The sequence below is a fragment of the Nelumbo lutea genome, chromosome 6, assembly GCF_056320005.1.
Source record: "Nelumbo lutea isolate HS-2025 chromosome 6, American lotus-T2T, whole genome shotgun sequence".
NCBI classification, from domain to species: domain Eukaryota; kingdom Viridiplantae; phylum Streptophyta; class Magnoliopsida; order Proteales; family Nelumbonaceae; genus Nelumbo; species Nelumbo lutea.
The window spans coordinates 22,520,469-22,539,773 of NC_142689.1; the positions used below are offsets into that span (position 1 = coordinate 22,520,469).

The 19,305-nt window shown below is 39.2% G+C and overlaps 1 protein-coding gene across 1 annotated transcript in view; it reads right to left on the reverse strand.

The window, feature by feature from the left end:
* Positions 1-19,305, reverse strand: part of PGM (phosphoglucomutase) — a 54,520-nt gene that overhangs the window by 23,093 nt on the left and 12,122 nt on the right. Inside the window, exons 6-10 of the mRNA XM_088948340.1 lie at positions 7,865-7,916; positions 7,705-7,773; positions 7,482-7,550; positions 241-363; positions 95-147 (exon numbers count right to left, since the gene is read on the reverse strand). Coding sequence (XP_088804466.1) covers positions 95-147; positions 241-363; positions 7,482-7,550; positions 7,705-7,773; positions 7,865-7,916 — 366 coding nt within the window. The remainder of the gene's footprint in view (positions 1-94; positions 148-240; positions 364-7,481; positions 7,551-7,704; positions 7,774-7,864; positions 7,917-19,305) is intronic.

Sequence of the window (19,305 nt, forward strand, 5' to 3'; positions counted from 1 at the left end):
AGGAAGGAAAGCAAAATCATAGCTGAGAAACTTTCTGAACTATATAAGAATGCCAAATGGATATCCCAAAAGATTCTAAGATGCACAGTGTTACCTGAAATCTGACCGACAGAGAAGATTTCTAATAAGCTGGAAATCAAACACATTCTGCATATGTATAATTCCATACAACTCTTAAGTGAAAAGAAACAGGAAATATTACTTTAGAGATGAAAGGGATCTCTAGTTCTAATGAAATACCTCCATTAGATCTAGATAATCAGAAACTGGGTCAATTACTTCTACACTGAAGTTGCCATAAGCTGTAACCCCTAGACGGGTTAGATCAACATCTGGAATTTCTGCCATTTTAATTTCAGAAATCTGCACATGAAATTGGATCGTTAAAATTTCAAAGCAGACATTATATCATAAAGGAAAAATCTAACGTAGTGGTGTTCATTAAAAGTGGAATGGAATGTCATTTACTTGAAACTTTAAATCCAGTATACCAATTTGACACAGATTGTAGATAATAAAGAATACAGGTACTTGGGGCTTTTTCATTTCTTTACACAAGAGGAGGTCATCATAGTCATTTTGCACTCTCTATGCTTGGATATAATTATGAAAGAGGCATCCGACCCTAGTGATTCACTCTTTCTCTATCTAATCTCATTGCTGCACAATTAAACATGACTTTTAATCTTTTCCTTAGTATCAGAGCTTTTGCAAGATCAATAGGAGTCACCAATAGATGAAGGATGCCCTGCTGATATCATTGCAAGCATAGAGATATCAATAGGTTTTCAGATGGCTTGTAACTTGAATACTGGTTCCATATTTTTTGGGAGCCTACAGAATATTTTGTACAATATTATATGGATCTATATTATCATTTTTCTATTACTGACAACAACATTTTATTGCTACTTATGTGTTTTTTTTTATTGGATCACTGTTCATAGTAGCTGAAAATCATTTCCTTCTTCTTTCTTTTGCATATTAGATCCAAATAAACTACATCTGATTGCTCTTTCATAATTTAGGTTTAGGGTTTAGGATTTTGTGTTTATAGGGTTTTTTATGATTTAGAGTTTATGGTTTGGGGTTTAGGTTTTAGGGTTTGAGATTTTAGGGATTTAGGGTTTAGGGTTTGTGTTTGAGAGTTTAGGGTTTAGGATTTTACTTTTTGGGAGCTCAAAAGTGGCTTTACCTTCTTTTTGGGATGGCCAAAATGTATAAAGGCTATGTTTGGTTTGATAGAAAAGAATAGAGAAACAGAAAGTTGAGTGAAAGTTCTTAACACATTTTGTGAAATTCCAACTTTCCCTCAACTTTCTGTTTTTGTCTTTGTAGAAACCACTGATGTGGTCCCCACCTCTTTCTATTGTACTCGTATACAACTACTAGTTATTTAAGTGTCAGTCCACAATTAGTTGTTAGTCTTTTAGTCTTTTATTATGACTTTAATTGTTGTCTTTTATTAGGATTTTAATTTTTCCATGTAAGCAGTCTTATCCTTACTTCAGAATTAATATAAATAGAAAGAGGGGGGCGGCAGATTAAGCATCCTCTTCTTTTCTAAAATCCTTCATTCGAAATCTTCTTCTCTTCTTTTCTCTTCCTCCTCTCATCCTCTTAATTTCCTGTTGATTATACACTACAGCTTGGGCTGTCAGTAGTCTCATACGACTACATGGTATCAGAGCCAACCTAGGAAATCTTATGATAGTCTGACATGGCCGGCTGCATAAGAAGTTCCTAGGGTTGGAAAATTTCCAGCAAAAGGGATCATCGGCTGAGTCTTGGAGATTGTTGGTGAAGCATTAGAGGATGCTCAGCAATCAGGAAGAGTCAGAAGGAAAAACCCTCAAGATTAGGGTTCAGACTTATCTTTGAAGGTTGCGGCCAGAGTTTTGCTGAAGTAAGTCAATATTTTCTATTAAAAAGATTACCTTTTCTAGTTATTTCGAAGGTTCGAATGAAAGTGTTTTCCTCCTGAACTGTTCTTGATACATTAAAAGAATAGTTTTTTTGGTTACTTTAAGAGGTGCAGCTGAACTGGTTGTGTTCTTGGCTCTTGACCTTTGATTGGTTCTAGGTTCAAGATTCTAGTTTATTGACCGTCGCCAATTCTAGGGCTGCAGTTAGCTTCAGCCTTGCACTCTCAGCCCTGCACTCCAAGTTGTACTTGGAAGGTTATCTTTTTGAAGTGGATTGCCGACCTAGAAGGATAAAGTATGTTCAGCTGATAGCAAATTCTGGGTGTAATTGCCTAGTCTCAATGATACAAAAGGCATTTGTTAATCTTTTCTTGACAAAGAATGGAGTTTAAGAGCCAAGGGGAACACTATTTAGGGGCTGGTGGTGCAGGTAGCTAACCTGAGAACAGTTTTCAGATTACCACTGTAAAATTTGATGGGTCAAACTACCTAGAGTGGGCCCAATCAGCCATGATGGCTATTGGGGGTAGAGGAAAGCTAAGTTATTTACTGGGAGATGTCAAGGAACCAGCCAAGGAGGACCAAATATATACCAAATGGGTTCAGAAGAACTATTTGGTTATGAAATGGCTGTGTAACTCCATGCAACCACATATCAGCCGAAATTATTTATGGGCAAAAACAGCTAAAGAAATTTGGGATATCATGAAAGAAACCTACTCCCAACCCCTCAATGTTGCTAGGACCTATGAGCTAAAATGTAAGGTGAATAACCTTAAACAATGAGAGAAACCAGTCTCGGTTTATTTTTCCACCTTGAAATCCTTGTGGCATGAGATTGATCACTTAGAAACAATTGAGTGGGAAAGCCATAATGATGCAAAGACCTACAAAAAGCAGGTTGAAACTAATAGGGTATTTGAGTTTCTAACAGGTCTGAATTCTGAGTATGACATTCTGAGACAACAGCTTCTAACAAGAGACAGTGTGACTCTATCACAAGCTTACTCTCTAGTGCATAGTGAAGAAAGTAGAAGGAAAGTTATGTTACAGTATTCGCCACTTGAATCAGCCTTGGCAGCAACTAAACCCAAGTTTGGGGGGGATAAGGAGAGAGGTATGAAGAAGGAAGACAAGAAGGACCTAATGTGTGAACATTGCAAGAAACCTAAGCATACCAAAGAAACCTGTTGGAAGCTACATTCTCATCTAGTTCCTACAAAACTCAGGAACAAAAAGGGGAATGCTAATACAGTTGTTACTACTGATTGTGCAACCTCATCAGGCACAAGAGCAGCACCACCAGACACTCTAGCTGTTGTTTGAGCTGCCTTGACTCAGTTGGAAAAGGAGGTTGGCAATTCAGCATCATCATCTCAGCCAGTCACAACATCAACTCCTCCTACCTCAGCATTTGCTCATTTAGGTACACAGGCCTCAACTTATCATGCTTTAGCTCCAGGTAACACTAAACATTGTTGGGTAATAAACTCAGGTGCATTTGATCATATGACTGGTTTGCCTTCACTATTTATTACCTATCACTTGTCCTCTGGTAAAGACAAGGTGTCTATTGCTGATGGATCACTTGTTCCCATTTCTAGCAAGGGAGACATCATGTTGTCTAGTGCCATTTCCTTGTCTTTTGTTCTGCATGTTCCTAAACTTAGCACCAACTTACTTTTAGTTAGCAGCATTACTAAAAACCAGAATTGCTTAGTAACCTTTTTTCCTGATCGATGTGTTTTACAGGACTTTGAGACAAGGAAGGTGATTGGGACTAGCCGTGGGACAAATGGAACCTATATGCTTGGAGGAAGTTCACAATGGGATGGTAGTGAAGTTAGAGGGTCTTTTGTTTCTCAATCTATTGGTCAAGTCATGCTTTGGCATAACCGATTGGGTCATTTATCCTTTAGGTCTTTGAAAAGCTTGTTTCCTAGTTTATTTGAATCTATCCAGATGTCCAGTTTAAAGTGTGAAAGTTGTGAGCTTGCAAAGCATTGTAGAACAACCTATTCATTAAGTAATAAGAGAAGTAGTGTTTCTTTTTGACATTTTGCATACCGATGTTTGGGGACCATATCACATCACTGCTATGGGGGGATACAGATACTTCTTGCTGTTTGTTGATGACTACACCCGATTTTCTTGGGTCTACTTGATGCGTTCTCAAGATGAGGTCCCTACCCTAACCTAGACCTTTCATCAAATGATTTTAACCCAGTTTGGGGTAAAAATCAAAACTTTTAGATCCGATAATGCGAGAGAGTATTTTAATACATCACTAGCCTCTTACTTTCTTGACCATGGGATCATCCATCAGAGTACCTACCCTCATACCCCTCAGCAGAATGGGGTGGCTGAGAGAAAGAATAGGCACATATTGGAGGTAGCTAGAAGTATCATATTCAACTCCAATGTGCCTATACATTTTTTAGGAGATGCCATTCTCACAACTGTGTATCTCATCAACCGAATTCCTTCACGGGTTCTTGACCTGAAACCCCCATTCACTCTTTTATATCCTGATAAAGAGTTGTTTTCTGTCCCCCTTAAAACCTTTGGTTGTACCTGCTTCGTGCAAACTCTTGGCCCTCGCTATGCAAAACTCAAACTCAAAAGGGATAATGCTGCTATGAACCTGCTTCAAGAAAGAGATTTGTATCCATAGATGTTACTTTTTTTGAGGATGTACCTTATTACTCTAGGGTTTCTTCTCAAGGGGAGAGTAGTACAGTTGGAGTTAACACATCAGAAGTCCCTTTACCTGTTCCAGGCCAGCCCCAATTCCTTTTGAAGATCCAGATCCAAGTACTACATCTCTTCCAGCTCCCATTACAGATGAGCCTTCTGCTGTTGAGCCTTCTCCATCTTCTGAGCCCTCACTTCCATTGAATGACCTTGACCTTCCCATTGCAGTCCGTAAAGGCAAACGCCATTGCACCTCATCCACAACCCACTGTATCTCACAATTCTTGTCCTATAATCACTTGTCTCCCTCTTATAAGTCCTTTCTTGCATCAATTGCTGATATTTCCATTCCCAAAACAGTACAGGGAGCCCTGACCATTCCTGAATGGAAAGATGTAATGAAGGTAGAAATGGATTCCCTTCTGAGAAACAATACTTGGGAGATAGTTGATCAACCCAAAGGGAAGAAACCAGTTGGATGTAGATGGTTGTTTATTGTGAAACATAACGCTGATGGTTCCATTGAAAGGTATATGGCCCGATTAATTGCAAAGGGATTTACTCAGACTTATGGTATAGATTACTTGGAGACTTTTACACCAGTAGAAAAAAATGACCACCATCAGAGTGTTATTATCTCTTGCAGCCAGTTACTCTTGGCCCTTGTTCCAAATGTGTAGAGAAGATGGGCCGAATGGCCCATAGGCTGTTACTGTATATTATCTTTATGTTCTTCTCTGTAATGGGCCTTATTCTAGGCCCATACTCTTTTATGTTCCTCTTTTGTAATTTCTTGTCCAACTAAGGACCTCTCTTGTAATTACTAAAAGATTAACTTAATAAAAGTGTATTAGAGAGTTAGAGGGAGGTTAAGTTCGAATAGCTCATCCTCTAACTCTTCTTGTCGCAGCTCTCTCTTCTTCTCTAATCCTCTGTTGTTAGTTTTCTTTGTTTCAAACACAGTCCCTACTTCTAGGATTGTTTTTCAACTAAATGGATGTTAAAAATGTCTTCCTCAATGGAAACTTGCAAGAAGAAGTGTACATGCAGCTACTTCCTAGCTTTTATAGTACAAAGACAGGTAAGAAGGTCTATCGGTTGAATAAAGCTTTATATGGACTAAAACAGTCCCCCAGAGCTTGGTTTGATAGATTCAGACAAGCCCTTGAAAAGTTTGGTTATGTGCAGGCTCAATCAGATCACACTTTGTTTATTAAGAAAGTGGGTACTTCCTTGACTCTACTTGCTGTATATGTGGACGACATTGTAGTAACAGAGAGTGATAACAACGAAATTGAGTCTCTTAAGAAACTTCTCCATCAAGAATTTGAGGTAAAGGACCTGGGAGAGCTACGATATTTCCTGGGTATTGAGGTAGCTCGGTCCAAGCATGGAATCTTTGTTTCTCAAAGGAAGTATGTCCTTGATTTGTTAGAAAAAACATGAAGGTTGGGTGTTAAGCCAGCTGATACATCTATTGAACAGAATCACAAGATTAGTGCAGAAGGTGGAGAGCCTCTTGAAGATAAAGCTATGTTCCAAAGATTAGTTGGTAAACTACTATATCTTTGTCTTACACGACCAGACATCAGCTATGCAGTCAGTGTTGTTAGTCAGTATATGCACTCTCCCAGAACTACCCACCTACTTGCTGTTGAGAGGATATTGGCATATTTAAAGAAGTGTCCAGGCAGAGGTGCACTATTTAAGGATAATAATCACATGGAGATAGAAGTTTACACAGATGCAGATTGGGCCGGTTGTGTTGATGATAGAAGGTCTACCTTTGGATATTGTGCCTTTGTAGGAGGTAACCTTGTTTTTTGGAGGAGTAAGAAACAAAATGTTGTTTCTCATTCCAGTGCTGAAGCTGAATATCGGTCCATGGAAAATGGTGTGGCTGAAATACTATGGTTGAAATCATTTTTGATGAATTGGGTATTACCTATGAGAAACCTCTAATGTTGTATTGTGATAATCAGGCTGCTATTAATATAGCTCATAACCCGGGTACAACATGACAAAACTAAGCACATTGAAGTCGATTGACATTCTATTAGGGAAAGGGTTGCATCTCAAGAAGTCTGTCTTCCATATATCAGCTCCAACATGCAGCTTACTGATCTTCTCACCAAGGCAGTTTCAAAGAAGAAGTTAGAAGCAGACCTATGCAAGTTGGGAATGATAAACATCTATTCCCAACTTGAGGGGGAGTGTAGAAACCACTGATGTGGTCCCCACCTCTTTCTATTGTAATCGTATACAACTACTAGTTATTTAAGTGTCAGTCCACAATTAGTTGTTAGTCTTTTATTAGGACTTTAGTCTTTTATGGACTTTAGTCTTTTAGCCTTGTAGTCTTTTAGTCTTTTATTATGATTTTAATTGTTGTCTTTTATTAGGATTTTAATTTTTCCATGTAAGCAGTCTTATATCCTTACTTCAGAATTAATATAAATAGAAAGAGGGGGGCAGCAGATTAAGCATCCTCTTCTTTTCTGAAATCCTTCCTTCGAAATCTTCATCTCTTCTTTTCTCTTCCTCTTCTCATCCTCTTAATTTCCTGTTGATTATACACTACAGCTTGGGCTGTCAGTAGTCTCATACGATTACAATCTTAAACCAAGCACAGAATGTTTATTACATAGATTCTGTTTTATAAGTAATGAAATAAAAGTCATTATGAGGTAGGTCTTGATCATGGCCAAGCCTAGTACCTGATATAAGGAGGTTAGTGTAGCCTTTTGCTTGGACAGAAAATCCAAGACAAGGCCTGGAAATTTGCAGGCCTTCTAGATCAGGCCAGTGATCATCCTATTGATAAAACACTAAAAAGAGTGTGGCAAAGGAACAGATACATACAGAAAGAGTGTTTCCATATATCTTGTCAGTAATGGACTCTGGTGCAGGCTGCCCACTGTTATAGTTGAACTGAACAAAAGACAAAATAAGGAAAACAACCAAGTCAGAAAAACACCAAATATGACTCTCTGAGTTCAAATTGACTTTTGAGTTCAATGCACTGAAGAAAGTCACCATTGCAACTTTTTGCATGTTACAATATGAAGATTCACAAGAAGTTCACCTTGATACCCCAGTCATATTCTGGTCCCCCTGGATTATGGCTAGCACTCATTATAAAACCACCATTGGCCTGTCAGATGATATGGACAAAGAGGAAATGAATCGTTTTGATATAAGATTACAGGGTACAAAAAGTATATACAAAGAAATGTATGTCTTGCCCTTCGTTTCCGAATGACAGCTGAAACGGCTGGTGTGGACACTATACCCTCCCTGTAACAAGGACAATTTTGTCTTTAGATTTCCATCACAAAACTCATTCCAGTCTAAAACACAATAAATCAAGGTGATTCTACAGTCAGAACAAGTAATAGAAAAAACAAAAATGATATTTTAAAAGAATATGAAGTTCTAAAAGGATTTTCCTTTCATATTCTTCCATCAGATTTGTAAAACACAAATAGTAATGAAATAGCATTACTAGAGCATAGAGCATATCAGGCTGGCAAGTATGAGAACACAGGATTGAGTCTGAGAGTAGCCACTTTGTGCGAAAAAGGGGGTGTTAATTGTTCAGTCCACCCACTAGACTTTAGTACAATTTGTACAGTTGGAACCTGTTGGAATAGTTTACTTGACATTTATGTTTTTATTCTGCTTAGGGTCAGTTTGTTCTGTTTAAAATAGCTTTTTTATCACTGTTTATGTACTTTAGCTGCAACAGGAGCACAAGGGTCTTTTCCCTTTTAATTATGGTCACCCTATATATAATATTATAATCTGGCGCTGCCAGACTTAGTTCTGTTCACCAAACAACTCTTTCCTCTTCTCTCTCCCTTCTCTCTTCTCTCTCTCTTCCTTCTTCTTCTTGTTTCCTACTGTTCTTTCTCTGTTAAGATGGTATCAGAGCAGTTCTACTGGGTTTGAGAGCAGATCAAACAAGGTTTTTCCTCTTCATCTTGCTGTCTTATCCAGGCTGAGATCGGAAAAGCTGACCTATGGCTGGTACAAGTTTTTACTTTTTTTCTCTCTTATCTTGATTGTGTGCCAAGAGAAAACTCTATGAAGCAAGTCTGCTGAATGCTGTCAGGAAAATTGTGAGGTTCAAACCTCTTTTCTGTGGATCCTGTGATCCTGTACCTGAGAAGGGGATATCTATAGGTCACGGATGACCTGTTATTTCACAGTTTTGGTGTAATTACAATGTTCTGAGGATCTCTCCTGGTGGTTAATGTGCTTAGATAATCTGGAAGTTTGGTAGGCTGGAACTGTTAATTCTGTACAGGTCTGAAATCAATCTAAATGTACCTTTTTTTTTGGAGAATTGGTGCTGGTCTCTGTTCAGACTGTAGTGATACAGTGGACCAGACCTGATATATTTACTTGTGGTCCCATAAGTTCAGTTTTTTGTTGCTTATTTTTGCTTTATGCTTGCTTTCTTGTACTGTTATAGGTAGCAGGGAATTTTTGTCCTTTACCTAATGTTATGTTAAACACATATAAATAATACTGCTTGGGGCGGCAGTAATAGAACATTCTGCCCCCATTCCTCTCCAATTCTTCTTCTCTTTTCTTCTCTCTTCTTCTCTTCCGATTTCTGGGTTATTTTTTCAACCTAAAAGTTCTGCTAACAGCAGTAACTTCAAGTTGGTATCAGAGCAGGTTTAGTTCTGCTCGTGAATCTCATGTGAGCTCTTCCCAGCCGACTACATGAGATTTTAATAGGGCTGGAGATTTAGTTCTCTTCGTGGTCTGATTCTTGGAGATTGGTAGAGTTCAAAGCTTGCCCAGGACACTACATGAAAAAATAGCATCTTTTTTGAAGTGTGAGAGTTGTGAGTTTGCAAAACATTGTAAATCCTCCTATTTATGGAGAAATAAAAGAAGCAATACTCCTTTTGAAATTGTGCATACTGATGTGTGGGGGCCATATCACATTCCTGCTATGGGGGGGAGAAGTATTTCTTACTATTTGTTGATGATTACTTCTGTTTCTCATGGATTTATCTTATGCGTTCTCGTGATGAGATTCCCACCTTAATTGTGCTTTTCATCAAATAGTCCTCACTCAATTTGAAGTTAGAATAAAAAATTTCAGATTTGATAATGCCAAAGAGTATTTTACTAAACACCTGAATTCATATTTTCTTGAGTATGGGGTTGTTCATTAGAGTACTTGTCCTCATACACCTTAGCAAAATGGGGTGGTTGAGAGAAAAAATAGGCATATCCTGGAAGTTGCAAGAAGCATTATGCTGAATTCTAATGTTCCCATTCATTTTTGGGGGGATGCTATTAATACAGTTGTGTATCTCATCAACCGAGTCCCTTCTCGTGTTCTGGATATGAAAGCTCCTTTTTTCATTATTTCATCCTAAGAAAGATTTGTATACCATCCCTCTTAAAGTTTTTGGGTGCACTTGTTTTGTTCAAATTTTGGGACCTCATCATTCTAAGTTTGATCCTAAGGCTGCAAAATCTATATTCCTTGGTTATGAATAGAATCAAAAGGGATGTTGCTACTATGGTCCTCGTTCTGGTTCTCAGTTTGTGTCCATGGATGCTACCTTTTTTGAGGATGTCCCTTATTACCCAAGTGTTTCTTCTAAGGGGGAGAATAGTGAGAGGGATAGTCCTTGTCTTGAAGTTCCTCTGCTATTCCTATTCTTTTAAGGAGACTTATGTAATGAGGGTACTTGTCAGAGGTGTAAGGAGTTGAGAGTTTACCATAGGAGGTGGAGGCAGGTTGATATTGGTGCTCATAATTAATCCAGGCCAGTTCCTCTCTCCTCTGCAATTCCAGATTCAGGTACTTCTCCCTCCTTGCCTGTTGATACATCACTCTCACCTTCCGATCCCTTACCCCCTCCAGATGATCTTGATCTTCCCATTGCAGTTCGCAAGGGGAAGCGTTGGTGCACTTCATCTACTGCCCATTGCATATCTCAGTTTATCACCTATGATCGTCTTTCACCATCCTATAGGTCCTACTTGGCATCTATCCCTGCTATATTTATTCCTAGGTCTATCCAAGAAGCTCTTGTGGTACCTAAGTGGAAGACTACAATGGAGGAAGAGATGGGTGCTCTCATTAAAAATAAGACCTGGAGCTAATTGACAAGCCAGAAGGGAAGAAACCAATTGGGTGCAGATGGGTGTTCACTGTGAAGCATAATGCAAATGGCTCAGTTGAAAGGTATAAATCTCGGCTGGTTGCAAAGGGGTATACTCAGACTTATGACATTGACTACCTAGAAACCTTTGCACTTGTTGCCAAGATGAATACCATTAGAGTTCTGCTATCCCTTGCAGCAAATTTTTCATGGCCCCTATTCCAACTGGATGTTAAGAATGCTTTCCTTAATGGCAATTTGCAGGAGGAGGTGTATATGGAGTTACCTCCTGGGATGAAGTTATAGGGAAGAAAGTTTGCAAATTGCAAAAGGCCCTATATGGTTTAAAACAATCTCCAAGAGCTTGGTTTGACAGATTTAGATTGGCTCTTGAAAGTTTTGGTTATGTACAGGCCCACTCCAATCACACTCTCTTCATTAAGAGAAATGGTGCTTCTCTCACCCTTCTTGCAGTGTATGTTGACGACACTGTTGTGACCGGTTCTGATGCTGATGAGATTGATTCTCTCAAACAATTGCTTAATAAGGAATTTGAAGTGAAAGACCTTGGTGACTCGTGATATTTCTTGGGAATTGAAGTGGCCCGCTCTAGACATGGTATCTTCATTTCACAAAGGAAACATGTCCTTGCTCTCCTTGAAGACACTGGGAAACTAGGAGTTAAACCAGTAGACACACCTATTGAATTGAATCATAAGATAAGTGCCAAAGGGGGTGAGCCTCTTGAAGACAAAGCCATGTACCAACTATTAGTTGGAAAGCTCCTTTATCTATGTCTTACTCGTCCTAACATCTCCTATGTTGTTAGTGTTGTCAGCCAATACGTGCATTCCCCTAGAACCACTCATCTATTGGTTGTGGAAAGAATCCTAGCTTATTTGAAGTGATGTCCAGGTCGTGGTATACTCTTTAAAAACAATGGTCATATGAAAATCGAGGTGTATACTGATGCTTATTGGGCCGGATGTGTTGATGATAGAAGATCAACTTCGGGGTACTGTGTTTTTGTTGGAGGTAACTTAGTGTCATGGCATAGCAAGAAGCAAAATGTTGTTGCTCATTCAAGTGCTGATGCAGAATACAGGTCCATGGCTCATGGTGTGGCTGAAGTGTTATGGCTGAGATCCCTTCTTGAGGAACTAGGGATTGAGTACAAGAAACCATTGAGGTTGTATTGAAATAATCAAATTACTATAAATATTGCTCACAACCCCATCCAGCATGACAAAACTAAACATATTGAGGTTGACCATCACTTCATCCAAGAGAAAGTTGCTTCTCAAGATGTTTGCTTGCCCTATGTTGCCTCTGATATGCAGCTTGCTAATCTCTTCACCAAAGCAGTCACCAAAGTCAAATTGGAATCAGATATGTGCAAGTTGGGCATGATCGACATCTATTCCCAACTTGAGGGGGAGTGTAGTGATACAGTGGACCAGACCTATATATTTACTTGTGGTCCCATAAGTTCAGTTTTCTGTTGCTTATTTTTTCTTTATGCTTGCTTTCTTGTACTGTTATAGGTAGCATGGCATTTTTGTCCTTTTACCTAATGTTATGTTAAACACATATAAATAATACTACTTAGGGCGGCAGTAATAGAACATTCTGCCCCCATTCCTCTCCCATTCTTCTTCTCTTTTCTCCTCTCTTCTTCTCACTTCTTCTCTTTCTATTTCTGGGTTATTTTTTCAACCTAAGAGTCCTGCTAACAGTAGTAACTCCAAGTTAGATTGTGTCCAAACCAAAGTGTGTGCATGTGGATTACTTCTCTGGTGTGTTTGTGGGACTTTTTTTTGGTGTCAGGAGGGATCCTATGTTATGTGTTGAAACTAAATAGTGAATTTAACCATGTCCTCTGAGAATTCAACAACTTTTGGGGTTTCAGGAGGTCAAAACGAAATGAGTGGGGGGATGGATATGAGTTTCCTCATGGTTGTAATTCCCTTTGATGGACTAAACTACCTTGAATGGTTTAGAGGAATTAAACTCTGCATTACTTCTTTGGGGAAAATAGGGTATATTAATGGTAAAGTGAAGGAACCAAGAAGTGCTGAACATGACAGGTAGAACCAAGAAAATAGTATGGTGATGTCATTGCTCTTGGTTTCTGTGCTGCCACAAGTAAGGATGACATTTATGTGGGCCAAAACAGCTTATGAAATATGGGAACAAGCAGAATCTACCTATTCGGAGTAGAGGCACTATGCAAAGATATACCAACTGCAAGCAGAATCCTCCACTTGCAAGCAGGAGGAGAGAAGTCTCTCAGTGTACTACTCAGATTTGACATCAATCTAGAACAAACTGGATCATTATCAAAATGTGAATTGGAAGTGTGATGAAGATGCAAAGGCCTAGAAGTCACTTGTCTCCCAACAACAAGTATTTGCTTTTCTTTTGGGGCTGAATCCTACATATGAGTCTATTAGGGTAGAACTCTTGGGAGTAAGGACTTACCTTCAGTTCAAAAAGTTTATGCCTTAGTTCAATTTGAATAGAGTAGAAGTGTGATGAATTGTGCAGAGGGGGAGCCGGTTGCATTAGCAATACAAGGAGGTACAAATTCAAATGTTGGAGGCTCTTATAAGAGGGGTGATTCACAGAAGAGAGTGAATGAAAAAGACAAGCTTTGGTGCACTCACTATTAGAAGTCCAAGCACACTAGAGACACATGTTAGGACCTCCAGGGAAACCTAAATGGGCCCAGGAATTGAGTAAGAAATCAGCCTCCGATCAAAGTAAAATCCAGTCCAATATAATCAAAAGAAGTATAACTCAACAAATGTGGCATCTCAAGAGACTAGTCCCATGGTACCTCAGGGGCGGCACTCTGGTTCTGACCCCAAGGAAGAGATTATCAACTTTTTTCGTGACCATTTGGAGTTATATGGTAAGACACTTCACCAAATGGATTCTACCCCTACTCTTACCTCTTTTGCATTTACATCAGGTAAAACTGCCACTGCTTTCCATGTGTCATCTCATACATCTGATTCCCCTGGATAATTGACTCTGGAGCCTCAAATCACATGACTGGTAAGTCAACTATATTTCAGGCATATAACCTCCTCTCTAGGAGAGATAAGGTGACACTGGCTGATGAGTCGTTGTCCACCATAGCCGGTCAAGGAACCATCTCCCTTCCTTCGGTCTTATCCTCTCTAATGTGTTGTATGTTCCTAAATTACCTATCAAATTACTTTCCATTACCAGTATTACTCACTCCTTGAATAGTTCAAACACCTTCTTTCCTTCTTGGTGTGTGTTTCAAGATTTGGCCTCGGGGAAGACAATTGGTAGAGGAAGCATGGTAGTTGGTCTCTATGTGTTGGAGAATAAAGCCGGTTTTGTGGCTATAGAGTCCTTAAGTTCATCTAGTGAAAGTCACGCCTACTTATGGCATAGTCGTCTTGGTCATCTTTCTTTTGAGTCATTAAAACTTATGTTTCTAGAGTTATTTAAGTCTTTGTTAGTTAGTGAGTTATAGTGTCAGACATGTCAATTGAGCAAACATTGTAGAAGGTTCATTTCCTTTAAGAAATAAAAAGATCTGAATTTCCATTTCATATTGTCCATTATGATGTTTAGGGCTCTATTACTCTACTTTCTGAGACTGGACATAAGTATTCCATTACATTGATTGAAGACTACTCTAGATATACTTGGGTTTATCCTATGCGATCTAGAGATGAAGTGCCAAAGAATGTGAAAGATTTTCAATGCATGATTTTTACTCAATTCCAGACTGAGATTCATATTTTTCAGTCAAACACAAAGTAGTGCTTCCATAATGATCTCACAAAGTTCTTTGCTTCGTGTGGATCTCTTCATTGGAGCTCTTGTACTAGGACACCCCAGTAAAACGGTGCCACTAAAAGGAAAATTTGTCATCTTCTCGAAGTGGATCATGGTTTATTACTCCATATGCATGTTTTGAAACACTTTTGGATGGATGTTGTTATGTGTGTTGCATATATCATCAACTGTATACCATCTTGGTTACTAGAGTATAAAGTCCCATATCAATTATTGTTTCCTACAGCTCTTCTGTCCCCTATTCCAATGCGTGTCTTTGGGTGTCATTTCTTTGTTCATGACTTGTCCCCTACTCGCAGTAAGCTCGATCTTCATGCCATTCCCTGTGTTTTTCTCGGTTACCCTTTATCTCAAAAGGGCTACAGATGCTATGGTCCTACTTCACGCAAGTACTATGTCTCTATGGATTTATCCTTCTTAAAGAGTCAACATTTTTTCTCGATTTCTCCTCAAGGGAAGAGTAGGGTTGAGGAGAAACACACCTAGGCTCAATTACCTCCTCTTCCTGATCATCCTCCATTTCGTGTCTTCCTTTGCTGCCACAAGAGCCAGCAGAGTTCAAGAGTCGTGGAACCTGAAACTATGCAACCAACATCATCAGACTCTCTAGAGGCAGATCTTCATCATCAGTCAAGTACACTTGTTTCCATTGATATGTTTGATCCTCTTGATATTGATCCCCCTGTTATTGATGATCTTGATGTTCCTATTACTAAGAAAAAGGGTGTTAGATTTTGTACTACTAATCATCCTATCTCTCACTTTGTGTCCTATGATCATATCTCACCTTCATATTGTGTGTTCCTTTCCTCCATTGGTAATGTTTTTGTTCCTAAGAATGTGGCAAAAGCTTTATGCAAACCTGAATGGGTAGATGCAATGAAGGAATAAATTAATGCCTTGCACAAAAAATGGCACCTGGGAGTTAGTGGATCTTCCTAAAGGAAAGGAACCAATGGGATGCAAGTGGGTGTTCACAGTAAAGCAAGGGTACTATTGTACTTTTACTCTTTTTTATTTTAGTTGTTGTCGCCCTAGTATATATATTAAAAAAGATGCACCGCCAGTTGCATCTTTTGCTCTCAGTTCTCTCTTCTCTCTTCTTCTCTCTCTTTTCCACTCTTTTCTCCTGCATAACATGGTATCAGAGCGGGACTATCAGATCTGAAAGGAGAAGTCGAGTGAACAGTTTTTTTTTTCTTCGCACCAGATTTCCAGATCTGCCACCCTCATCTACTGTTCGACTAATTGAAGATCTCACACACTGAAGTAACTTTTCTCTCTCTCTCTTACCTTTTTTTTCTGATCGTGTGCCAGGGCATAACCTGTACTAGGTCTGCCGATTGGATGTGAGGTGATTAGCACCTCTTTCTTTCCTTTTTTGTAGGGTTGACTGATCCTTGTGAAATTGTAGGTCGTGAGGACCTTTTGTGTGCTGCAACAGCAGCTTTTATGGTGAATTGAGGGTCAAAAAGTGACCAGTACCTCTTGTGTGCTACAACAACAGCTTTTATGGTGAAGAAGGTCAGAAAGTGACCAGTACTTGCTATAACAGCAGTCCTGTTGAGCTTGTAAGTCAAGGGATGACCTGTTAGTGTTGTGACAACACCTGTGTTTTTACAAAAGGAAGTGTGTTTCTGAAGAAAAAAAAATTCGTTCCCCCTAAGTGTTGAATTTCTTTAAGTCTGTGTACCCCATTTAAGAGTTGTTTTTGAATCTGAAATCATGAGTGGTGAAGATTCTGCTACATCCAGTGTTTCCTCAATGCTGAATAGAATGAGTGGGGGTGTGGACCTATCCTTTCCCATGGCTGTTATTCCTCTTGATGGTTTAAATTATTTAGAGTGGTCAAGAGGGATCAACTTGTACATCACTGCAAAGGAAAAGATAGGTTATATTAATGGGAAAATCAAAGAACCACATTCTGGGAGTGCTGAATATGACAGATGGAACCAGGAAAATAGCATGGTCATGTCTTGGCTTTTAGTTTCTATGCAACCTCAAATAAGAAGGAATTTCATGTGGGCTGAAACAACAAATGAGATCTGGGAACAAGCAAAATCAACATATTCGGAACTATGACACTATGCAAAAATCTACCAGCTACAGGCAAAATCGTCTACTTGTAAACAGGGGGAGAGGTGTCTATCTATGTACTACTCATACTTGACCTCTGTCTGGAAGGAGTTAGATCATTATCAGAGTGTGGACTGGAAGTGTGATGAAGATGCAAAACTGTATAAAAAACTTGTCTCCCAATAGAGAGTGTTTGCTTTGTTACATGGTTTGAACCCTACATATGAATCTATCAGAGTCCAGATCCTAGGTAGCAAGGATCTTCCATCAATTCAGGAAGTTTATGCTCTTGTACAATCAGAAAAAAGCAGAAGGAATTTGATGAACAGTTCTGGAGGAGATGCAGTTGTGTTGGCAGCGAAAGGGAGTGTTACTACCGGTGGGGGAAATACTTCTAAGAAGGGGAATCTTCAAAAAAAGATGGATGAAAAGGACAAATTGTGGTGTACTCGTTGCCAGAAACCCCGACACACCCGAGACACATGCTGGGATCTTCATGGGAAGCCGAAATGGGCTCAAGACCTAAATAAGAAGGTTCAGATATGAATAAAAAGTTCGTACAGCAAGGTACAAGAAAACACACTATGGAAAACATGGCTACTCATCTAGATCTAACCCAAGGGAGGATATTATAAATTCCTTCCATAACCATTTAGAGCTCTATGGTAGAGCAATTCGTCAGATGGAAGCTCCTCCCTCAACTTCATTTGCGTCTATATCAGGTAACTCTACCACAGCTTTCCATGTTGCTTCTCATAACCCCGACACTCGCTGGATCATTGATTCTGGAGCATCAAAACACATGATTGGTATGCCCTCTTACTTTCAAACCTATCACCTTCTTTCTGGAAGAGACAATGTGAAACTAGTTGATGGATCATACACTACCATAGCTGGTCAATGAACCATTTCTCTCCCTCTCGGCCTTACCCTCTCTGATATTTTACATGTTCCAAAATTTCCCATTAATTTGTCCTCTGTTAGTAGTATTACTAATTCCTTAAACTGCTCAGTGACCTTTTTCCCTTCTTACTGTGTGATCCAGGATCTGGCCTCGAGGAGGACGATTGGCAAAGGATGTATGGTTGATGGACTTTACATGCTGGAGAATAAGGCTAGTCTTCAAGTCATAGAGTCTAAGAGTCAGTCCTATAAGAGTCAAGTTTATTTATGGCATTGTCGTCCTGGTCATTTATCTTTTAAGTCTTTGAAAGTGGTGTTTCTAGAATTGTTTAAGTCAGTGTCCATTTCATATTTCTCTTGTCAAACTTGTCAATTGAGTAAGCAGTGTAGAACTCATTTTCTTTCAAAAAAATAATAAATCTGAATTTCCTTTTCACATTGTTCATTCTGATGTGTGGGAACCTGTTACTTTACCATTTGAGAGTGGCTACAAGTGATATATTACCATTATCGATGATTATTCTAGATATACATGGGTATATCCCATGTGGTCTAGGGATGAAGTACCAAAAATTATCCAGGATTTTCAGCAAATGGTCTTCACCCAATTTCTGTAAAGAGACTGGGCCGAATGGGTCCTAGTATCTTCTCTTGTAATATCTTTTCTTTTATTGTTGGCTAATGGGCCTGTTATTTCTTTTTGTTTAATCTCTTTATGCTACTACCCACCTGGCCGCCCACTTAAGGGCATACTTGTCATTACTCTAACTTTAATTCTTAATAAAAAAGGATTAGAGGAGAAAGGGAAGATAATTCGATTCTTCTTCTTCTTCCTTCTCTTTCTGCCATCTTCTTCTCTTGTTTTGCTACTCTTACTTCTCTTCTTCCTTTTTCTTCTAATCTTCAAATTTACACCTAATATTTGAGGGTTGATTTACATCTTGGTATCAGAGCAGGTCTATTTCTTCTTTTTTTTTCTTTCTTCTTCCTTTCCCATACACCCTTAGATTAAGAGAGTGTATAGAGAGATAGATTCTCTATAGTTCAGAGGATCTCTGGCCTAGTTGGTAGAGGGTTTGGAGAGTTTAAATCTGGCTGGATATTGCCAAGAAGCGGTGTTGTTCTGTTGCTACCCAAAACCCTAGCCGATTAGAGATTTTCGAAGGTACAGGTAAAGGTGAAGCTTTGGGTGTGGCGCTCTATGCTTGGGAGGTGTCTTGTGACTCCTAAGGGAGGGCGGTTCAGGTTTGGAAGAGATTGGGAAATTCTGGTAGGAGCGGCTACATCTTCTCTCTTCCTCCCCAATAGTTGGACGGAGTAAAACCCTAGTTTTCAAGCATCTGGGTTCTGGTTTGACTTCAAGTAAGTTTATATAGACAAAATTTCTGGTTCTTTGATTTTCGTTTGATTAATGGAGCCATATGGAAGTGAGTTCAAGCAAGTGCCGGTTTCATGCCTTGGCTTGGTAGATTCCGTTTTGACTGGTGTAACCACAATCAAGCTAGATGGGACAAATTATCTTGCTTGGGCATAGTCTATAAGAATTTATGTCTGTAGTAGAGGAAAACTCGGGTATCTCACAGGTAGTAAAGTGAAACTCGAAGAGACAGACCCTGAATTTGAGAAATGGATGCAAGAGAACTATACTGTCATAGGATGGTTGGTCAATTCTATGCAACCTCATATAAGTCAGCGTTATCTCTGGATGTCTTCGGCTAAGGAGATATGGG